We start from the raw sequence: 23162 nt of genomic DNA on the forward strand, positions 1-23162 counted from the left end.
CTCAAAACTATTTTTTCTATTTTCTCCTTAAATCTAATTTTTTTATTCATTTTTATTATTAATTATTTAAACTTTATTTTTTTAATACAAAAAATAAAATAAAACAAAAACTACATTAAACGTTTTTTTTAGATATTTTTTGAATTAAATACCTAATAAACTAACAAAAAATAAAATAATAAAAAAACTACAAATATATACTACATAATATACTAATAAAATAAAAAAATATATATATATATAAATGAAAGCTTCAAGGAGATGATGTGGCACTCTAAAATTACTCCAAACTATTTTTTCTATTTTCTCATTTAATCTAATTTTTTTATTCATTTTTATTATCAATAACTATTTTTTCTATTTTTTTCTTTAATCTAATTTTTTTATTCATTTTTATTATTAATTATTTAAACTTTATTTTTTTAAATATTTAATTAAGATATTTTTTTAATATCTATATAAAGGATCTATATATATATATAAAGGAGAGCTTCAAGGAGATGATGTGGTACTCTAAAATTACTCCAAACTATTTTTTCTATTTTCTCCTTTAATCTAATTTTTTTTATTCATTTTTATTATTAATAACTATTTTTTCTATTTTTTCCTTTAATCTAATTTTTTTATTCATTTTTATTATTAATTATTTAAACTTTATTTTTTTAAATATTTAATTAAGATATTTTTTTAATATCTATATAAAGGAGAGGAGATAATGTGACACTCTAAAATTACTCCAAATTATTTTTTCTATTTTCTCCTTAAATTTAATTTTTTTATTCATTTTTATTATTAATTATTTAAACTTTATTTTTTTAATACAAAAAATAACATAAAACAAAAACTACATTAAACATTTTTTTTAGATATTTTTTGAATTAAATACCGAATAAACTAACAAAAAAATAAAATAATAAAAAAACTACAAATATATACTACATAATATACTAATAAAATAAAATTTTTGAAGCGGTATATAAAAAATCATATGGTGTGGTGATATATAGTTAGTTTGGAAAAAACATAGACACTCTATTATGTTAATCTATATCTATATATTATGAGTAATCTATATATAATAAATAAATAAATAAATAATCTATCTATTTTATTTTATAACCTGTTGACAAATTACGAGATCCAAATGTCAATGTTTAACAATAAATTATCTAAACGAGTAAACACAAGGTCCACGAGTTAATTTTAAAAAAATAAAGGGTCTAAACGGGTAATCGGCTAAAATACAAAGTTCAAAATGGTGTGAACCCTTAAGTAAAACATAAATTATATATATTTATATAATTTACTTTCTATAAAGAATTTTTAACACTTTGAATAAATACATAGTCCAAAGGTTAATTTTTAAAAATAAAGAGTTAAAACGAGTAATCGGCCAAAGTATTGTGTTCAGATAACCGATCTATCTATTCCTATTTTTAACATTTTGACAAAACTTGAGGTCCACAAGTTAATTTTTAAAAATAAAAGTCCTAACGGGTAATCGGCTAAAATACAAGGTTTAAAATGATGTGAACCCTTACAAAAAACATAAATTATATATAATTTAATTTTTATAAATAATTTTTAACCTTTTCAATAAATATATGGTCCAAATGTTAAATTATAAAAATAAAGGGTCAAAATAGGTAATCGGCCAAAATACAATGTTCAAATAATCGATATATCCAATCTTATATTTAACATTTTGACAAAACACGAGTTCTAAAAGTTAATTTTTAAAACTAAAGGGTTCAAACGGGTAATCGTCCAAAATAAGTCTTACACAAAACATAAGTTTCCATATACATAATTTAGATTGTTTATAAAAAAAATTACGTAAAGCGTATAATAATGATAATAATAATAAAAAATAAAAGCACATGTACAACAAATTTTTTGAACTTTGTTTTCGGTATTTTAATTATTCAGAATTTTTCAAAAACTTGCAAGAGGTTTGATATACAATGGGCACTGTTATGAAAAAAAATTGTGGTCAATACGCCCTCACATGTCCATATAAAGAACATGTTATACGAGTAGGGTGAAAAAAATCCATATCGTAGCAATCTCCTAAAAGTATTTTAAAATATATATATTTTGTAATAATTACAAAAGACTGCGCGAAGCGCGGTTATGTTTTCTAGTTTAATAAATATATTTAAAAAATTTATAAATAAAAAAAACGTATAATTTAAGTATTATTTATATCTAGTATATATACTAGATACAAGTAACGTGCAATATGCACGTTTTGTTAGTTTTATTTATAATATTTATTAATTATTTTTATTAAATTTATATTAATATCATAAATTTTGAAATAAATATCTTATTTTAATTAAATAATTTATTTATTTTTGTTTAAGTTTATGTTTGTTGTGGCTTTGAATTTGACAGTGGCAACAAGATATTATATATTATATGTTTAATGTAATATTAAATATTATATATAGATTTTAAATTTAAGTTTATTCCTAATTTTTTTTAAAAGGCAATTTGTTGCTAATTCAAAGTAGATTATTTATATGTTTAATATGATATTAGTAATAAGTAAGTTTAAGTTTAATTAAATTTTATTTAAGTTATAAAACGTATGATTTTATTATTTTTAAATAATAATTATTAAAATATCTAAAAGATATCATATTTTAATTTGTTTAATTATTTATTATTTTAAAATAATTATTATTGTAAAATATCTAAAAAATATCATATTTTAATTTGTTTAATTATTTATTATTTTAAAATAATTATTATTGTAAAATATCTAAAAAATATCTTATTTTAATTTTTTTAATTATTTATTTAAGTTGAAGTATTTACAAACTACCGTTAAATATAAAAATAGTATCTCAAATATAAAAATATTCCATTAAAGTTAACATTAAAAAAAATAAATAACCGTTAAAATAAAAAATTTACATTATCTAGACATTTATTTATTATATATAATAGATAAATAATATGAGTACCGACCAGTTTTTTATCCAATCCGTCAAGATTGAATATAGTGGGCCCGGATGGATATCTCATCCTTCTTAGTCTTCTTTCCTTCCCTTCTTCTTTTCTGCCAGACAGATAGACTTGTTATCTCCCTCCTCTTCGTTCCCTCTAGGCTTTCCTTCCCTCCTAAAATCATATCTGCGAAGCATAAGAGAAAAAATAAAATAAAAATAATAATAAAATAAAAACAAAATAGAAGTGATGAAGGCTGGAGGCAGGAATTATATTTTAATTGTTTTCATTTTGATTGACTATCCCATTCGGAGATAAAATCAAATAGTCCATCTTTTTAGATAGTCATTATAGTTGTTATTCTAAAAAAAAATGACATATAAATAGGACATTACGGCTTTGCTGGCTTGGCTGGAAGAAGAAGCAATCTTTATCCTTCACCTGTTTTATTTGGTTTCTCTTCTCATCACATCACTCGAACTTCGCTCTGCTTCCTCTCTTCGAAGTTCAAAGCACATCTCCAATTTCTACTGTAAAACTAAACATATATATATATTTATATCTTTTTTATTTTTCTGATTAATGGGTTTGTTGGGCTATACAAAAACTTGTGAGAATAGTAGTAGTAGTAGTGGTGGTGGTGGTGAAAGAAGGAGTTGTTCAAGGGGGATTGGAAGCTTGATTAGGAAGAAACAAGTTGATTCTGTTCATGTCAAGCGAGACACTCATCTTCAATTGGCTAAGAAATTGTCTCTCTTTGATCTCATTGCTATTGGTAATTTCATTTATTTGCCTTTTTTATAACTGGGTTTTGCCTTATATTGACAAAACCATGTAATTTTGTTATGTGGGCTTTCTTTCACTTTCATATGTTCCTTTAGTGTTTTATCTTTTAGCAACTCTTTCTTCTGCACCTGAATTCTGTGTCTAAAATGTCAAACAGTTGTCTTCTGGATGAAATCTATTATGATATTTTTTTTCCTTTCTGGGAGTTATATTCATTTGCGTCTCATGTTAATATTTAAATTTTTGGTAGAGAAAATGATTTTTAAGGCTTGACAATGACGTCTTTAAACATATTTATTTTGGTATTTTCTGCAATTCTGATACGAAAGATTGTCCCTTTTTAAAATTCTTTGTTACTAAAACTGTATGTCTTACCACGTATTATCTCATACTTTGGCTACCATAGGAGCATCTTGATTAAATTTACTACCTACCTTTAATCAGGTGTTGGAGCTACCATAGGAGCCGGAGTTTATATTCTGGTTGGAACAGTTGCCAGGGAGCATGCGGGTCCAGCCCTTACCATATCATTCCTAATCGCTGGCATAGCCGCTGCACTCTCAGCATTTTGTTATGCAGAGCTTGCTTGCCGTTGCCCATCTGCTGGGAGTGCCTATCATTATACATACATATGCCTTGGAGAAGGGTGGGTAAATATGAAACTTTATGACCATTTGAATGTTCTCCTATCTGACATTGAATACATACCAAGATAAAATTCCAAACGCCGCGGCATTCATTCAATGCATTGCTTTGATTTATTAATGGTGGCTGAAAATATTCGTATTTGTCCAGAAATTATTTTACTTTTTCATAGGGAGTTTCTTATTTGTCATATTTCATGCATGCTAATAGACCCTTGGTTAGGTACACTTATTCTAGAAAGAAAGATAAGGATGGATTGTTAGCTAGAGGAGAAATTTTAAAACATGTCCAGCTGTATCTAACGAACTAGAATATAAATAGGTTAGCCTAAGGGTTAGATCCCCATCGAATTTGTTTTGTATTGGAAAGAGTTTGACTATTGTGGGAGAGACCAAGCTTCTCGGAAGCTTGGAACCTATTGAGTACTTTTGTGTTCTAATTCAATAAAGATTTTTAGCAAGTTTCATTCAAGAAATAGGCTTTAATAGAGAATAGGTTTCTATCAAATTGGTACTAGAGTCCAGATTTCATCATGGTGAAGCAAGCTAAGGAAAGAATGGATGCATTGGAAGAGGAATTTGCAAATTTCCAGATTGGATTAAGTGCAGAGATGAGTGGATTGAAGAAGTCTATCAAAGATGGGATTAGAGGCAAAGTCAAGAGAGAATTACAGCACTTCAGGTTCATTTTTCAGCAATAGTTCCAGGTGCAACGACAATAGTTTTTTAAACTCAGGAGAAGACCAGCAAGAATCCATCAAGAACTTGAGTTCATCTTCAATGGAAAGGCAAAAGAGGCTGTTGTCCTCTGCCTGGTTATAGGAACTTCTGCAACCCTAGTGAATACCAATTTCTTTTCTCAAGACCCTGGTTAGAGGCTGTTGTTCTCACCCTAGTAAATATCACTTATTCCATTCCATTCCCACACCAAACAAAACAAAATAATTCTACTTCCAATGTTCATTCCAACAACAAACCAAACATAGTAATCAATTCCCATTATCATTCTTATTCCATTCCATTACTATTTCCACTACCATTACCATTCCATTCCACCAAATCAAACGCAAGTTCTAAATTAGGATTATCAAGCATATATCAACCAGCTTGGGGGAAGTGTTCGATGTTCATTCCAATGTTCCAATGTTCATTCCAAAATAATTCTACTTCCAATGTTCATTCCAACAACAAACCAAACATAGCAATCAATTCCCATTATCATTCTTATTCCATTCCATTACTATTTCCACTACTATTACCATTCCATTCCACCAAATCAAACGCAAGTTCTAAGTTAGGATTATCAAGCATATATCAACCAGCTTGGGGGAAGTGTAGAAAATCAAGCTAGTCAATATGGTTCCTAAAAAGCAGGGATTGTAACATTATATAGCAGATTTTTAGGTTTATTTTAATTGCTTTTATTGCTGTAAATATCCTAGGGCAACTCTCTTTATTTAGCTAATTTTGTTTCTATTTTAAAAGATCAGAGCTGATCTTTTTCTCTGTATAAATACATGGCTGTGTATCAATAAACTATTAGAAACTATTCTCCAAAAAGTTTCAGTATTTCTTCTTCATGAATCATGATGAATAAAATCTCTTGAGCAATTCTGTCTCACATCTCTCTCCCTAACTTGCTACAGTATAGATCAATTTCGTGACTATTTTGATTTTGTTTTGGATTTCTGGTATGTTCAGGTGGTTACTAGAATTTCATGTTTTCTGCAGTGTTGCTTGGTTGGTTGGTTGGGCTTTGATTCTAGAGTATACTATTGGTGGTGCTGCTGTTGCTCGTGGCATAACTCCAAATCTAGTATGGTGAATCTTCACTTTGTTGATACTTGATAGAAACACACTTATAAGTAAAACAAATAGATTATTTTGGAAATTCTAATTCTACATTGCACCTATATCTGTTTAAAAGTGGTTGGTATCTTTCTCATTTTAGCTAAGTTGAACCTGGAATATAAACTATATCCTTTCAATCAACTAGTCTATTGATAAATGGGCTTGACCTTGGATTTTTATAGCAAATAATTCTTCTCTAAACTTGTCAAGGATGCTTCCTAAGTTGGACTGTAAGTTCATTATCTTAGAGTTAATTATATCTGTATGAATTCATTGTTTGGTTCAATACATGCTTGGTGTTTCTTTCCTTTTCTTTTTAGCCAAAAAAAAAAAAACCAATTCTTTATAATAAACAATGTTTGACTAATAAAAACAAAAACCAGGCCTTGTTTTTTGGAGGTGAAAACAACTTGCCTACTTTCTTGGCCCGTCATACCATTCCTGTACTGGGTATCGTGGCTGATCCCTGTGCAGCACTATTAGTGCTAATAGTCACTGTACTCTTGTGCGTTGGGATCAAGGAGGTACCTTTTTATTCTTCTTAGGAAGAACTATCCTATGTATCTGTTTCTCTGTTTGAGTGATTTTTTCATTGTTAATTTTCTTATTTCAGTATAATACTTGATCTTTCAGAGTTCATCTACACAAATGGTTGTGACTACAATTAATGTTGGTGCCCTGCTTTTTATCATAACAGCTGGTGGGTATTTGGGCTTCAAAACTGGATGGCCTGGATATAAAATACAGAGCGGGTAACTGGTGTATTGTCTGTGCTGTCTTGTATTGTATATTCAGTAGTTTACCTTACATTGTGGTTTTGATTGTTTTAGGTATGTCCCTTTTGGAATCAATGGGATGTTTGCTGGATCTGCAATAGTTTTCTTTTCATACATAGGTTTTGATTCAGTTACCAGTACTGCAGAGGAGGTATTGGTCTGCTAGGCAATTATTTTCTTCTACAAAATGTTCTTAGCATCTCTTACTCCATCATATTGTTGATGAGTGTGTAAACTCAAACATATTTTGGCTCTCATTCAGAACTAAAAACTATATCTTTTGTCTTTGCAATTTTCCCGACAGGTTAAGCATCCCCAACAAGACTTGCCCCTCGGTATAGCTATAGCATTATCTATATGTTGCATTTTGTATATGCTTGTGTCTGTGGTTATTGTTGGCCTAGTACCATACAATGCCTTGGATCCCGACACCCCTATTTCTTCTGCATTCTCTAGTTATGGAGTGCAGTGGGCAGTGTAAGCTTTATACGTTTATTGTTGTTCAGATAGTTAAAAAATCCCTTTTCTTTCTTAGGTCTGGGATTCACTCTTGCAAGATTCGTTGTTTCTTGATGTAGGTATATTATAACAACTGGAGCAGTTACTGCTCTCTCTGCAAGTTTGTTAGGTTCAATTCTTCCTCAGGTATAGGTGTAACTACCTTCAGTTTTTTAACTTGCAATGTAATATTTTTATAAGTGCTTGAATAAAAGAGACAGAGGATAGAGTCAAATGAGAATGACGATTCTGTTTTTTCTGATATAACATTGTGTGGAAAATTAGCCTCTGGTAATCCTTATTGATAGAGAATAAGGCTTTTAAATAGGCACTGTATAGGTATAAACAAATCTAGTATTTAATACCAAATATTTTAGAGTAATTACAGATATTCTAGGGCAAATCAATTAGCCTAAAACTAAATAATCTAATTATAGTAACTCTCTAATAATTCAGCTTGGTTTCTCATTGGAAAGATACTGAGTAAATGCTCGGTATACAATATTTTCTACGCATTGTCATGCATAACTATAAAACTCAATCTTTGAGCTTTCATATAATTGTGTTTTTTTTCTTTTGTTAGTTTTATGTGATTAGTTTATTTTGTTACTGATATTACTAACATTACAAACTTATTTGTATAATATAGACAACTCTTTGTTCCATTCAACATAACTGAAGAATTCTTTGTTTACTACTCTATGAATACATTGTTCTTATTATAATTTTGGTTTACTGAATTTCAGCCTCGAATCTTGTTGGCAATGGCTAGAGATGGATTGTTGCCATCATTTTTTTCGGATATTAACAAAAACACACAGGTCCCAGTGCAGGGTACTGTTGCAACTGGTATCTTTGCGGCAGCCTTGGCCTTCTTTATGGATGTTTCACAATTGGCAGGGATGGTAAGTTAAACCTTGGTAACTAAAGACCGAGGAGAGAGTGGATGATCATTTCATTTTATATGATTTTGAGCATTAGTATCATGAACAGTAAATCTTTTACAACGAGATAAATTGAGGCATATTTTATCTTTCCAACTATTTATATGTTGTTTGTATCCCTATATGTGCTAACTTGTCTTTGTTTTCTCAAGAACAGGTTAGTGTGGGTACCCTGCTTGCATTTACAACTGTTGCAGTGTCTGTTTTGATACTCAGATATGTTCCACCAGATGAGATACCACTTTCATCATCACAGCAAGAGTCTATAGAGTCAGTGTCATTGCAGTTTGGTGTTAGTACTGTAGAAAGTGATGGCAGAGTATTCCAAGGTCCTGACTCGTGTGAGAATGATAATCAATCTTTGAATGAAAAAATGGAGATCCATCGTCCTCTAATTTTGGAAGGTGTAGCACCAGGTAATACAGTAGTACTTACATCCTTTCCAGCAATGGAAAATATTTTTGGTGGTGGGAGGTGCGAGTAAAACATGAGGCTAATCTGATTGTTGGTGGCTGTTACATCTTTCTTACTATTTTTGGTACTGCAGCACTGGCCATAGACTTCATCTATAACCTAGAATTTATCAAGAAAAAAATTTATAACAAAAAAGAATATGAAAAAGATAGATAAAATATTTTCCTGAAATTTTATTATTCACTACTTTTAATCTTTTCTCTTTCTAAATTATATAAATTGACATTAATTTGAAGTTATAATTTCTTTTTGAATTTATTTGTTTTCGTTTCTAAAACTTGAGTTCCAAACAGAGGTATAGAGTATGAGTTTTTTTGTTACTGTGTTTAGCATTGGAGTCTGATATATACACTAGTGGAGGTGGAATTTTCTTTAAGTTTTTATCTTAAGTTGCACATGATTTGATACGTCACCTTTGGAGTTTTAGTCTGAAATTTTCTTTTGTTTAAATTTAACAGATAAGAGAAGTGAACTAAGCAGGCGAAAAATTGCTGCTTGGGCCATTACCTTTATCTGTTTAGGAATTCTTGTCTTTGCATCTGCAGCTTCAGCTGAAGCCCTTCCCAGGTTTGTTATCATTTTCTACTGGACATAAAATACTCAAGATGTGCTGCCACTTTATAAAGCCCAGATTAAAATTACGTCTGCCGAGTTTGAATATTGTCACAGAAAGTTCCTCTAAGGCAATCAAATGTTTAAAATATGGAAATTATTTTTCTCACTATACTCTCAGAGATAAACTTGGAATCCCATATAGCATAATTCAGAAATTTTCTAGGTATCTATTGTAAAGTTTAGTTTAGGCAATCTGTCAAATTCATTAGGTGAATCCAATCCTTACATCATTAACAGCTAAAGGAAAGATGATTGTGTTGTGCAGCTAAGTATCACTATGGAAAAGTTTAATATTTTGGTGGAAATTTTTGAGCATTTGTTTTGGCTAACATTTTACGTGCAACAGAGGAGAGAGAAAAAAAAATTAAAATGCTTCGTATATAATTTATTTCTGGTGTTAGTTGGTTACTTTTTCAAATGCAATATATGGTTTTATAGATCAGTTGCTCTATCCTAACTTCTTCATTGTACCAGCATTATTCGTGTGACATTCTGTGGTGTGGGTGGAGCTCTTCTGCTGTGCAGTTTGACTGTGCTGGCATGTATAAAACAAGATAATGGGAGGCACAGCTTTGGTCACACAGGAGGTATGTGATAGAAACTCAGACAATTTCCCTGAAAACCTTTTTTTATTATTCAAGCCCTATTCCCCAAAATAGAGACTAGATAAAGAGCAATACAGTAGCAAATTTGATATGGCCAATCTCCACTTAGGTAAAAAAAAATTGTGAATTTAGGGAAATAGAGAATATTATCTGTATTGATTCACTCACTGAATGCCTACATTATTCCTCTTATATAGAGAGGCAAAGAAAACAAGAAAGGGATATTATACAAAAACAGGAAACTACAAAGATGGGGAAAGCAATCCCATCTTTTCTATTTGGTATCATTGACCAAATCAATCTATTTACCCTTTTTCTAAAAAAAACAAAATAGCCTTGTATTAATAAAATGAATAATACAAGAATGTAGAAAAACCACAAGTATCACAAAAACGAGAAAAACATTATCACAAAAAACTATTCCATTCTCTAAGTAAATCAGAGAATGGGATTTCTTTAAACCCCTTTACATTATGAAGTCAAAGAACAACCCAAAATCTAATTTTATCTCAAATACTATCCACTTCAGTAACCTGTCTTTTAAAAACCCTCATATTCCTTTCTAGCCACAGCCCCAAAAGAACAGCCGATACAGCAGTACACCATAGAATTTGTCTTTCCTTGCTTCCACTGATGTAGAACATCAAGGATTCAACAGTTTGAGCCGGAATACCCCATTAAACACTGAATTATTTAAGTAATTTATACCATAACTGTAGAGCAAACTCACAATGTATGCATAGATGACTGCTGATCTCGTTAATCTTTCTACATAACACATGCCAACCAGGGGATAACACTAAAAAAATTTGTACTTTTGGAGGACCTCATGCACATTCAACTTATCCCACACTAATAACCATAACAACAATTCTGATTTGGATGGGGCTGGTGATTTCCAAATGACATCAGCCCAAGTTACAGTCAACCCCACATCATTTTCTCTTAATAAGTCAAAAGCAGATTTGCACAAAAAGATTCTTGAACTATCTCCCTTCCAAGGTCTGCAATAGTCTATCAATCCATTGACTATTGCATTTCTGCATTAACTCTGGAAGTTTTCTGTGACGCCCCACGTCACTATGGCTGCTTTCTGGAATGACGACTGGCCCTACAAATCAACACGAGTTTTTTCAGCGTGTTTTGTCCTCACTCACATGCTTCCTAGGAAAACTTCCCAGGAGGTCGCCCATCCCTAGATTACCCCAGGTCAAGCACGCTTAACTTTGGAGTTCTCAAGTGATGGGCCACCGAAAAGAAGATGCATCTTGCTGATATAGGTAGTACCCATCAATCTATTTAAGCCCTCTTCAACTGTGTAGTCCCATACCTACACAGTCTTAGAATCATCACACTTGACCTTCCCCAGGTGGTGTGAGATTGCACAACTTACCCGATCTTTCTCCTTAAGGATCACGGGATTCTGACTGTCACATTCTCTATCATGCAGTGTGGAAAAATAGGCTCTAAATAATTTTATTGATAGGGACCAAGGCCCTTAAATAGACACTGTTCAAGTATACACAAATCTGATATTGAATACCAAATATTCTAGAGTAGACTAAATAATCTAATTATGGTAACTATACAATTTATATAGCTTGGTTTTCCTATTGTAAAGATACCGTGTAAATGCACTAATATTTTCTACACCCTCCATCAAGCTAGTGCAGAAGGATTCCACATGTCTAGCTTGAAAACTAACTCATTAAAACTTTCTTGAGATAAGCTTTTAGTTAATAAATCAACATGTTGTTGCTTATTGGGAATATATACAACACATAACTCCTTTCCGTCAATCTTTTCTTTAATGAAGTGTCTGTCCACTTCAACATGCTTAGTTCTGTCGTGATGAACTGGATTATATGCTATGTTGATTGCTGACTTGCTGTCACTATATAACTTTAAAGGCTTGATCCTTTGAAACTATAATTCTTCAAGTATGTGTTTGATCCAAATTAGTTCACATACTCCTTGTGCAAGAGCTCTAACTTCTGATTCAACACTACTTCGAGCTACAACTGGTTGCTTCTTACTCCTCCAAGTAACCAAGTTCCCCCATACTTTAGTGCAATATCTAGTTGTTGATCTTCTATCTTGGATTTTGCCCAATCTACATTTGTGAAGACATCAACACTTCTTTCTTCATTCTTCTTGAACAACAATCCATTTCTTGGTGTTTTCTTCAAATAGCATATGAAGAACTATAGGAATCAAAGTTCTATGATTCTCATCTATATTAAAAGAATAATCGATACAATTGTGGCTTTATAGCATTTACAGAGAGAATAAAAATAGAAAGAATAATCTGATTTTAATGTAGAAAAATCAGCCTATATTTACAAGGTATATTTTATATTTACACTAAAATATATACTACCAAAAATAAAAGATTATACGATCAAATCTTGAGAGATTTAAGCATAATTGATATTTGACCAAATCTTAAGATTTGGCAACTAATTCGAAAATCTTCAACACTCCCCCTCAAGTTGGTTTGAAAATGTCTTTCACGGCCAACTTGCAACTTAATCTTTCAGATTGCCTCTTTGGTAGTCCTTTAGTAAGGATATCTGCAACCTATTCATCCGTAGGGACATAGGGCAGACAAATAAGATCATCATCCAATTTTTCCTTTATGAAATGCTTATCAATTTCAACATGTTTAGTTCTGTCATGAAGGACTGGATTATGAGCAATTGAAATCATAGCTTTGTTATCACAATGTACTCTCATAGGACGTTCACTCTTCACCCTTAGTTATTCTAGAATTCACTTTATCCATATGAGTTCACAGATACCAAGTGCAACTACCCTGTACTCGGCTTCTGCACTACTTCTTGCTACCACACTTTGTTTCTTGCTACACCATGTGACTAAATTTCCTCCAACAAATGTGCAATACCCAGAAGTAGACCTTCTATCAACTATGTTACTAGCCCAATCAGCATCTGTGTATGCCTCTACTTGCATATGATCATGTTTTTCGAATAGTAGCCTTTTCCTGGAGTGCCTTTTAGATACCTTAGAATTCTGTTAACTGCGTCAAAATGTTTTTGATTGGGAGAATGCATAAATTGACTCACAACAATAACTGCAAAGGCAATGTTAGGACATGTATGTGAGAGATAGATTAGCCTCCCCACAAGACGCTGATATTGGTCCAAATTAATACTATCACATGATTTTGCAGGAAGTAGCTTCACATTAGGGTCTATAGGTGTCTCTGCTACCTTACTACCAAGTAGACCGGTTTCTTTGAGTAAATCAAGAACATATTTGCGTTGAGAGACAACATTTCCTTTTGATGACCTAGCAAACTCCATTCCCAAAAAATATTTCAGAGTGCCCAAGTCTTTTATTTCAAATTCTTTATCAAGTAATTGCTTTAATCTATTGAGTTCAACTTGATCACTTCCGTACTAAATTATATCATCAACATATACTATAAGTATAGAAACTTTACCATCAACTAAATGTTTGACGAACATAGTATGATCAACCTGATTTTGAGTATAACCATGACTCTTGACTGCATTCTCTAAGTGTTCAAACCAAGCCCTAGGAGACTGTTTGAGTCCATAAAGGGATTTTTTCAGTTTGCACACTTTACTACTCCCAATGTTTTCCTTAAAACCTGGTGGAGGGTCCATAAACACTTTTTCCTCTAATTCTCCATTTAAAAAAGCATTTTTGACATCTAACTGTTGTAGTGGCCAATCATAATGTTCTCCCAAAGAGAGCATTATAAGAATATAATTTATCTTAGCCACTGGTGCAAATGTTTCCTGATAGTCGATGTCGTATGTTTGTGTGAACCCTTTCGCTATGAGTCTAGCCTTGTATCTTTCCATGTTGCCATCAACTTTACATTTGATTGTTAACACCCATCTGCAACCTACTGTTTTTTGGTCTTTTGGAAGGTCAACAATATTCGAAGAGTGAGTCTTTTGTAGAGCATTCATCTCTTCTAAAACTTCTGACTTCCAATCTGTCATCTAATGCTTCCTGAATAGTTCTTGGTACAGACAAGTGAGAAATATTAGAAGTAAAAGCTTTATGTTTATTGGATAACTTGTGGTAAGATAAATATTTAGCAATAGGATGTTTGGTACAAGTCCTAGTTCCTTTTCTAAGGGCTATAGGCATGTCCAAGTCTGAAGTAATATTGCTAGGAATAACTTGAGTAGGGATGATAGGATTACCTTGTGATTCCATGGAGTCAGAACTTGGAATCGATGATTGTGGCTGTACAAGAGGTTCTGATGTATCCTTACTATTTTGAGGGTATTTCCTTCGAGTATAGACACGAAGCACTGGTGGAGGAGCATTAGAATGTAGTATTTCTCCTCCTGTTTGTGATGCATTAATAATTTGGTGTCTTAGATCCAGATTGTCAGAGTTTTCATTAGGTAAAATACCAATTTCCTGAGTTATGTTCTCATTATTGATATCTACAAAATATGGACTAGGCATAGTTATAGATGTATGCCAAAAGTGATCTTCATTAATGTCATTCGCCCCTTGAAGATGAATTTTGCGGAAAAAAGGTTCATGTTCCAAGAAAATAACATCCATGGCAACATATGATTTTTTTGTAGTAGGATTAAAACATTTATACCATTTCTTATTAGGTGCATATTAAAGAAAAACACATTTTTCAGTAGGAATATGAACAAACAATATACAACCAAAGACCTTTAAATCCATATTAGTAGAAATTCCAATAAAGGGTGTGACAGTTTGTAAACTTTGTAAAGGTGTTTGATATTTTAAAACACGAGTAGGCATACGGTTTATTAAATAACATGCAGTTAAAATTGCATCACCCCATAAATTTTTAGGAATATTCATAAAAAACATAAGGGCATGTGCAACCTCAACTAAATGATGGTTTTTTCTTTCAGCAATATACAACCAAAGACCTTTAAATCCATATTAGTAGAAATTCCAATAAAGGGTGTGACAGTTTGTAAACTTTGTAAAGGTGTTTGGTATTTTAAAACACAAGTGTTATCCAAAAAACAAACATGGATGACATGACAAATATTTAGTACACGTGGCTAACATCTGACAGAATTCGTGCTCGACTATCAACCAGGAATACATCTAGTGTCACGATGCTCAATCTCTACATACGACCAGCCTGGTCGTACGAACGATATACGTGGAAAAGATCTTATGCCGTTATGATGGTATCCGAAATTATCTCCCATGATTTCCTGAGTATCCGATTATTTGGGAAATAATATCTGTAACAAATTAATGTAAATCCTCCTTGAGCCTATAAATAGAGGAGGAGGGCTCAAGGGAAAGGGATCTTCTTCTTCTTTCTTGCTTTCGAATCATTAGAGATTAGAGTTATCCTATTTGACATATTGTATTTATCTTCAGAGGTTGTTGAAGCTCATTGAATCCTAGTTCTTTGATCACTCATTTGAATTCAATATCAATAACAATTCAAGTGGACGTAGGTTATTACCAGATTCTGGGGCCGAACCACTATAAACCCTTGTGTTCTTTATTGTTTCGCCATCACATTCTTTCCAACGTGTCTGTCCACATCAAGCAGGTTTGACTCCGTGTCAGTTGACCAAAATCAGGGTCAACATTCTGGTGCTTTCATTGAGAGCTTGATATATTATCGTTGAAAGATCAATGTCGAAAACTACTAGGATACTGGACAGGCGGCCGGCGCAGCACCGTCTAACCCGCCTCCTCCCAACGTGGCTGAGGATGAGCCACATTTGGAATTTGACGAGGAAGAAATGGACGACGCGACGCTGAAGAGTACCCTAGGGGCATTACATGAGGAGCTGGCCAATCTGAGGGCCGGCCAGGAAAGTGCTGCCGAAATCATGGCGCGACAGCAACAAGAAATTGAACGGCAGCGCTTGGAGATGAGTGAAAGGCAGGCGGAGATGGACTGTAGCCAGAGAGAGGCCATGGCAGCCTTACAATTGGCTAGGAATCAGGCTGCACCTGCCTCACAGCCTGATCAACCCACGAATGGGCCACCCCACAGGGGTCCGAATCCTAGCCCGCCTATCCAACCCTCGAGCCCACAAAGGCCCGAGCAGCCACCGACACCTCAGGATGATGTCCCGCTAGGAGACCTTGAAGCACAGCCTCCATCCCAAACTGGTCGCGGCAATCCCCCGCAGCAGAGGCAGAATAGGTCTGGGCAGCAGCCTCGCAGTCCTAGATGCCAAGGGGCGATGAGCCAAACCTTCCGAGCAGAGGACAGCATCCTCCTGGTAACAGGAGGAACTCAGAGTTAGGCTCTGCAGTCCGAGGCCCCCCACGGCATGATAATGCACGGGGACCTAATGACCAACGCAGACCACCCTCTAATGCTCGGGAGATGCCAGCCCGGGAAGGCAATCGAGGGAACAATCGATCCCACCATAGCCAGTCAAGATTCAGAGATGGCCATGGTTATAATGAGGCTGACTCAGGCAGAGGAAATGCCAGTCGGAGGAATGAAGAAAGAGGTGGAGGCAGAAGCAAGCCGCCTCAAGATGACCAACCCGACAGACGGGACGCTGGGCGGCAGCCCAGACAAAATAATGTTTTCAACCTGCTCGGAGCTAACGAGCAGCGGAGGAGAGACAAGGACTTAAGAGATGTACACGATCACTGCGAGCGGCACGGCGAGTATGTCCCCCCAGCACCAGAGGCCATGGCGATTCCTGGCGCTGTGCAGGCCCAGATAGATGCCCTCAACCAGGCAGTGCAGCAGCTGGTCGTGGGAAGAACATCGACCACGACAGGAGGAAAGACACTATTTTCGTCCAGATGATAGCTATGGGAGAAACTCCTAGCAAGTTTAAAATGCCTACGCTTCCAAACTTTGATGGGTATGGTGACCCGGTATCTCACGTCAACAAGTTTGAGATACAAATGGACATTCAGAAAGTGTCCGAGGACGCTCGGTGTAGGATCTTCCCTGCGACACTTTCTGATGCCGCACAGGAGTGGTTTTTTAAATTCTCTCCTGCAAGTATAGTTTCCTGGGAAGTGTTCGTAAATGAGTTTTACAGACAGTTCTACGCGGGTCGTGTGCACCCGACTGAGGCAAACCAGCTGGTTGAAATACGCCAGCAAGATGGAGAACCACTGAAGGACTACGTCCAGCGCTTTATGCGAGCAGCTGTTGGAGCAAAAACAGTGGGAGACGAAGGCAAAATGATGGCCATAACCGCAGGGGTTAAGCGCCGCACGCCTCTCTGAGAAAGCCTCCGAAAACATGGGGTTAGAACTACCCAAGAATTCTTGGATCGAGCTGATCACTACTTCAAGCTCGAAGATGCCATAGCCAACGAAGGAAAGCCCCCAGGCAAGGACAAGGGGACCACCGACCCCGCCAAAGCCGCCAATGGGTCCAAGCCCAACGACAACGGCAATGGCAAGAATGGGGGGAAACGGCCACATAATGAGCCTTACACCTCTGACAATAAGCGACCCAAGGGTAACCGTTATGAACCTCGGTTCACTAACTATACTGCCCTTATTGAATCTCGGGGAGAGGTTTATCAGGCCACGAGTTCCAGCGTGCCTTATAAGAAACCTGCTCCCATTCGAAAAGATATTTCGAGAAGAGACACCACCAAGTTCTGTCGTTATCATAACGACTACGGACATGATACCAACGAATGCAACCAGTTGAAGGATGAGATCGAGTTCCTTATTAGACAAGGACACTTGAGAAGATATATACGGGTCTTGGGAAATTCCCAACGAGAAGCTCCAGGTGGCAACGAGCAAGCGCCCACATGCCAACGCTCGCCACCTTTGCAGCCTGACCCCGTAACTGGCACATTGTTAACCATCTGTGGAGGCCCGCACCTCGCGGGAAACAGCGGAAAGGCCAGAGAACGATATGCGCGGACTCTGCGCCACGACCAGGACATCGAGACGATGACTGTGGATGACCCGCGCCGAAAAAGGCTCGATCAGAAGAGGGCGAAATAACCTTCTCTGATAGCAATGCCCAACATGTTTGGTTCCCACATTCCGATCCGTTGGTCATGGATATCCAAATGGCCAACATGATGGTGAAGAGAGTGTTGGTTGATACAGGGAGTTCGGTGAACATCCTATATAAGTCTTCACTGGAACGCATGAAGTTGCCCATTAAGGACATGGAGCCTTGCAACCAAACAATATACGGCTTCTCTGGTGAGGGACTCGCCCCCGCAGGGTCGATCAGACTACCAGTGACAACAGGTACAACGCCTGCTACCAGGACATTACTCGCTACTTTTATAGTAGTCGATTGTCCTTCGGCGTACAATGCCATCATTGGGAGGCCTATACTGGTTGATCTACGGGCCGTCACCTCTATGTGGCACTTAGCCATGAAATTCCCAACAGACGTAGGGGTAGGACGCGTGTTGGGAAACTAGAGGGAGCCTAGGGAGTGCTACAACGCTTCAGTCACGAAAGAAAAGAAGGGAACGTCAAAGAGCACTCCCCCAGATAGGTTGTAGATGGCAATTGATACACAAGCTCAATCCGGTGACGAAGTCACCAAATAGGGTGTTGCCCAAAGTGGGGATAGGGATTTAGATCCTCGCTTTGGGGATTTTGAAGAAAACGTTGGACCCATCGAGGACCTGGAAGAGGTCCAACTTGACAAGAAAGACCCGACCAGAGTCGTGAAAGTCGGGAAAAACCTAGAACCAACCACGAAGCATGCACTGGTGGAGTTTTTGCGGAAAAACCAGGAAGTCTTTGCCTGGTCGCACAAAGACATGGCTGGGATAGACCCTGCAGTTATCAGCCATGTCCTGAACATAGACAAGAGTTTTCCACCCGTGCAACAGAAAAGAAGGCTGCTCCATAAAGATCGGTCGAGAGCCTTAAAAGAAGAAGTTGAGAGATTAAAGGAGAATGGGTTCATCAGGGTGGCGTTTTATCCATCGTGGGTCTCCAATCCAGTACTGGTTCCCAAGCCTAACGGCAAATGGCGAACCTGTGTGGATTTTACAGATCTCAATAAAGCCATTCCCAAAGGATTACTTCCCACTCCCAAGGATCGACCAGTTGGTCGATGCTACTGTAGGACATGAGATCCTCTCTTTCATGGATGCATACTTAGGCTACAATGAGATCAGCATGCATCCCCCTGACGAGGATCCACCAGCTTTCGGACCGATACGAGATTCTACTGTTATAAAGTAATGCCCTTCGGATTGAAAAACGCAGGTGCGACTTACCAGCGGTTGGTTTACCACATGTTTAAAGAATTGATCGGAGTAAAAATGGAGGTATATGTGGACGTCATGCTAGTAAAGTCGAAAAAGGCAGAAGGACATGTGAAGGATTTGCAAGAGTGTTTCGATGTATTGAACAAGTACCAGATGAAACTAAATCTTCTCAAATGTTCCTTCGGAGTTGGATCAGGGAAGTTTTTGGGGTTCATTGTTAATTCAAGAGGAATCGAGGCCAACCCCGACAAGATAAAGGCCCTGATCGACATGAAATCGCAAGAGAGGATCAAAGATGTACAAAGTTTAACTGGGAGGATTGCAGCCCTAAGTAGATTTATTTCAAAGTCAACAGATAAGTGCGTCCTTTTCTTCAATATACTTAGGGGCAACAAGAAATTTGAATGGACAGGAGACTGCGAGCAAGCTTTTCAGGACTTGAAAGCCCATATGGCACATCCTCCTATTTTATCAAAGCCTATCGAAGGAGAAACTTTGTTCATTTACCTGGCGATCACTGAAGTTGCTGCTAGTGCGGTACTAGTACGAGAGGAAGAAGGCGTACACAAAGCGGTTTGCTATGTAAGCAAGAGGCTAATCGGAGCAGAACTGAGGTATCCCCCCATCGAGAGGTTAGCATACTGATTAATCTTGGCCTCAAGGAAGCTACGTCCTTACTTCCAAGCCCATCCCATTACAGTCTTAACTGACCAGCCTCTTCGGCTAGTCCTCCAAAAACCAGAAGCGGTTGGGCGTTTATCAAAATGGGCAGTCGAACTGGGGCAGTTCGATATTACTTATTCACCACGAGCAGCAGTAAAGGGACAAGTCTTGGCTGATCTTATTGCAGAGTTCACCGAACTCTCGGACAGCGAGCAGTGCGAAAAGCCTAGAGCGCCTGAGCCTTCAAGATGAAGCTCTCTCGTGGAAGTTATTCACAGATGGGTCGTCAAACGAATCTCACGCAGGAGCAGGAGTGATCTTGATAACGTCAGAAGGGCATCAATTTCACTGCGCCATTAGGTTCGACTTCACAGCGTCAAATAATGAAGCCGAATACGAAGCACTCCTCGCTGGATTAAGAATGGCAAAAGACATGAGCATAAAGGTGCTGGATATTTACAGTGATTCACAGCTGGTAGTGAATAAAGTCCTAGGGGAATATCAAGCACGAGGCCTGAAAATGGTGGCCTACTTGAACAAAACTAAAGACCTGTTAGCCCAATTCACGAAGTATACCCTCCAGCAAATCCCCCTGGATCAGAATTCGAATGTAGATGCCTTAGCCAAACTCGCGAGCGCAAAAGACGCTGACACTTTGAATATTGTGCCAGTAGAAAGATTGAGCGAGCCAAGCATACGAGCAAATGAAACCAGTATGGAAATCCGAATGGAAGATACATGGATGGTGCCTTACTTGGAATACCTGACAAATGGTGTACTACCAGCAGATAGAAACAAAGCCAGAACTCTTCAAAGACAGGCTGCTAGGTATATACTGGTCGATGGTGTTCTATATCGAAGGGGATATTCCATGCCTTTGCTCAGATGTATTACACTAGAGAAAGCTAAAGAGCTCATGAAGGAAGTTTATGAAGGCTTCTGCGGAGATCACGCTGGGGGGCAAAGTTTGGCGAAAAAGATTCTAAGGCAAGGTTATTTCTGGCCGACTATGAACGAAGATTCAATGGAGTTTGTACGGAAGTGCGATAAGTGTCAAAGATTTTCCAAAATACCACGCGCAGCTCCAAACGAGTTAAAACAAATGCAGAGTCCTTGGCCTTTTGCAGTATGGGGTATAGACTTGATTGGATCCCTGCCAATTGGAAAAGACGGAGTGAAGTACGCAGTTGTAGCAGTCGACTACTTCACCAAATGGGCCGAAGCTGAACCACTCGCTACCATAACGACCAAGAAAGTTCTTGACTTTTTCATCAAGAACATTGTTTGCCGATATGGTTTGCCTCGAAAGATTGTCTCAGACAACGGAACCTAGTTTGACAGTGACTTATTCACAGACTTCTGCAAAAGGCATGGGATTATCAAAAGCTTTTCTTCAGTCGCGCATCCACAAGCAAACGGACAGGTCGAAGCAGTGAATAAAACGCTTAAGGACACTCTGAAGAAAAGGCTGGAAGACGCTAAAGGAGCATGGCCAGAACAGCTGCCTGAAGTCCTCTGGTAGTATAGAACTTCTCATCGAACAGCGATGAGTCACACCCCGTTTTCCTTAGCATATGGATATGAAGCTATGTTACCTGTCGAATTAGATCCCCCCTCACATCGATGCATTTCATACGACCAGAGCCAGAATAGCCAACTGATGATGGAGTCCCTAGATTCAATTGAAGGAATACGAGAAAAAGCCCAACTCCGAGTTGCTGCGTACCAGCAAAAGGTCGCCTGGTACTTTAACTCAAAGGTGAAAGAAAGGAAATTCAACGTCGGTGACCTGGTGCTACGACGAGTTTTCTTAAATACCCGCGACCCCACTGTTGGAGTACTCGGACCAAATTGGGAAGGACCTTACCAGATTGAAGAAGTCCTTCATCCGGGCACCTACAAACTTGCACGCTTAAATGGAGATCTCGTTCCACGCTATTGGAATGGAGAACACCTACGCAAGTATTATTAGTGAACAGTCCTTCCTAAAGGACTGGCTTGTATTAATTTTTACTTTTTACAAGTTTTGAAAAAGGGTTGGCCACGTTGTATGGCTAATCGCTTATAAGTAAAAGATCTTTTTTAAGATCACTCGTACGTACATGTTTAGTCCATTTTAATACGAGATTATAAGGGATTGTGCGCAGCCAGTCATTCTTGCCAACCTTTGTAAATTTATTTTTACAAGTATTTGTTCATTACGTGTGTTGTTTTGCTGTATTACAAGTGTTGAATTTCATAACGAGCAGCAGTGTTCGAATAGGTCGTGGTCAGGGCAAGTGACCAAGGACCTAAAGCTCCTCGATCACTTGGGGGGCATATAAGGTACATCGATAGCAAAGCATATCATGATGCATGAACAAAATGAGTGAAAGCATGCTACGGCACTTAGAGTATTTTTCAAAATTTATGTTTTGTTAAATCAAACCAAAGTACTATGCTAAGTTCGGTTATGCGAACATATATTATAATAAAAGAAACATTATAATATCAATAAAGAAAAAACTTTTACACCGCGAGCAGTACTGCTCGGATGTAATTGTTCAAGTGTAAGTAAAAAAGCTGCCCTCGCAGCAATAAAAATAAATTGTCTTTACAAATAGACCCGTGGGCCATAAAAGCAAAATAAAAGAAAATTTTTACTAGGCAGGAGGGTCTTGAGGATTGGGGGGAGTGCCCTGGTCGGCAGGAGGACCAGCTTCAACATTAGCAGAAGGAGCCTTTGCCTTAGCCTTTTCCTCTGCCTCCAACCGGGTGGGGCTCTGTGCCATCAAACTTCTCTTTAACCGCTCGGAAAGATAGTTGAAGTTGGCCTCCCAGTTGTGCTTCCAGAAGTCATAAAAAGAGGAGGGTGGCCTCCTTATACTTCTTCAAGTTCGCGACCCCTTCCTCCTCAACCTCCTGCACTCGCCCCTCGAGCTCTCGCACCCGCTCTTCAAGCTTCTTCGCCTCATCCCTGCTGGCGGTCAGATCGAGTTTGAGCTGTTTACACTCTTGGGTGATAAGTACAGAACTTTCCCTCCATTTGTGTCGCTCCTTGTTGGCTTTCTTCAAGGCCCCTTGGCTGTCCTGAGCAAAGATGGAGGTTCGGAAGAGGATGAAAAAGTTCGAGTTAGGAAGATCCTCAGCTAGGCGACTG

General features: G+C 37.0%; 1 protein-coding gene across 5 annotated transcripts in view; it reads left to right on the forward strand.

The window, feature by feature from the left end:
- Positions 1–3089: 3089 nt before the first annotated feature.
- The window catches only part of LOC133823206 (cationic amino acid transporter 4, vacuolar-like), a 93031-nt gene continuing 72958 nt past the window's right edge, over positions 3090–23162 (forward strand). For 3 of the 5 annotated variants that reach the window (XM_062255837.1, XM_062255838.1, XM_062255836.1), the window contains exons 1-12: positions 3091–3730; positions 4186–4387; positions 6117–6201; positions 6620–6760; positions 6870–6988; positions 7067–7163; positions 7317–7489; positions 7591–7657; positions 8257–8415; positions 8612–8870; positions 9387–9495; positions 10018–10130. In XM_062255837.1, coding sequence (XP_062111821.1) covers positions 3538–3730; positions 4186–4387; positions 6117–6201; positions 6620–6760; positions 6870–6988; positions 7067–7163; positions 7317–7489; positions 7591–7657; positions 8257–8415; positions 8612–8870; positions 9387–9495; positions 10018–10130 — 1717 coding nt within the window. In that variant the 5' untranslated portion in view covers positions 3091–3537. Of the gene's footprint in view, positions 3731–4185; positions 4388–6116; positions 6207–6619; positions 6761–6869; positions 6989–7066; positions 7164–7316; positions 7490–7590; positions 7658–8256; positions 8416–8611; positions 8871–9386; positions 9496–10017; positions 10131–23162 lie in introns of those variants that run through there. The other 2 variants (XM_062255835.1, XM_062255839.1) reach the window with 2 other exon arrangements.

This window comes from Humulus lupulus, chromosome 3 (assembly GCF_963169125.1).
Source record: "Humulus lupulus chromosome 3, drHumLupu1.1, whole genome shotgun sequence".
In the NCBI taxonomy this organism is placed as follows: Eukaryota; Viridiplantae; Streptophyta; class Magnoliopsida; order Rosales; family Cannabaceae; genus Humulus; species Humulus lupulus.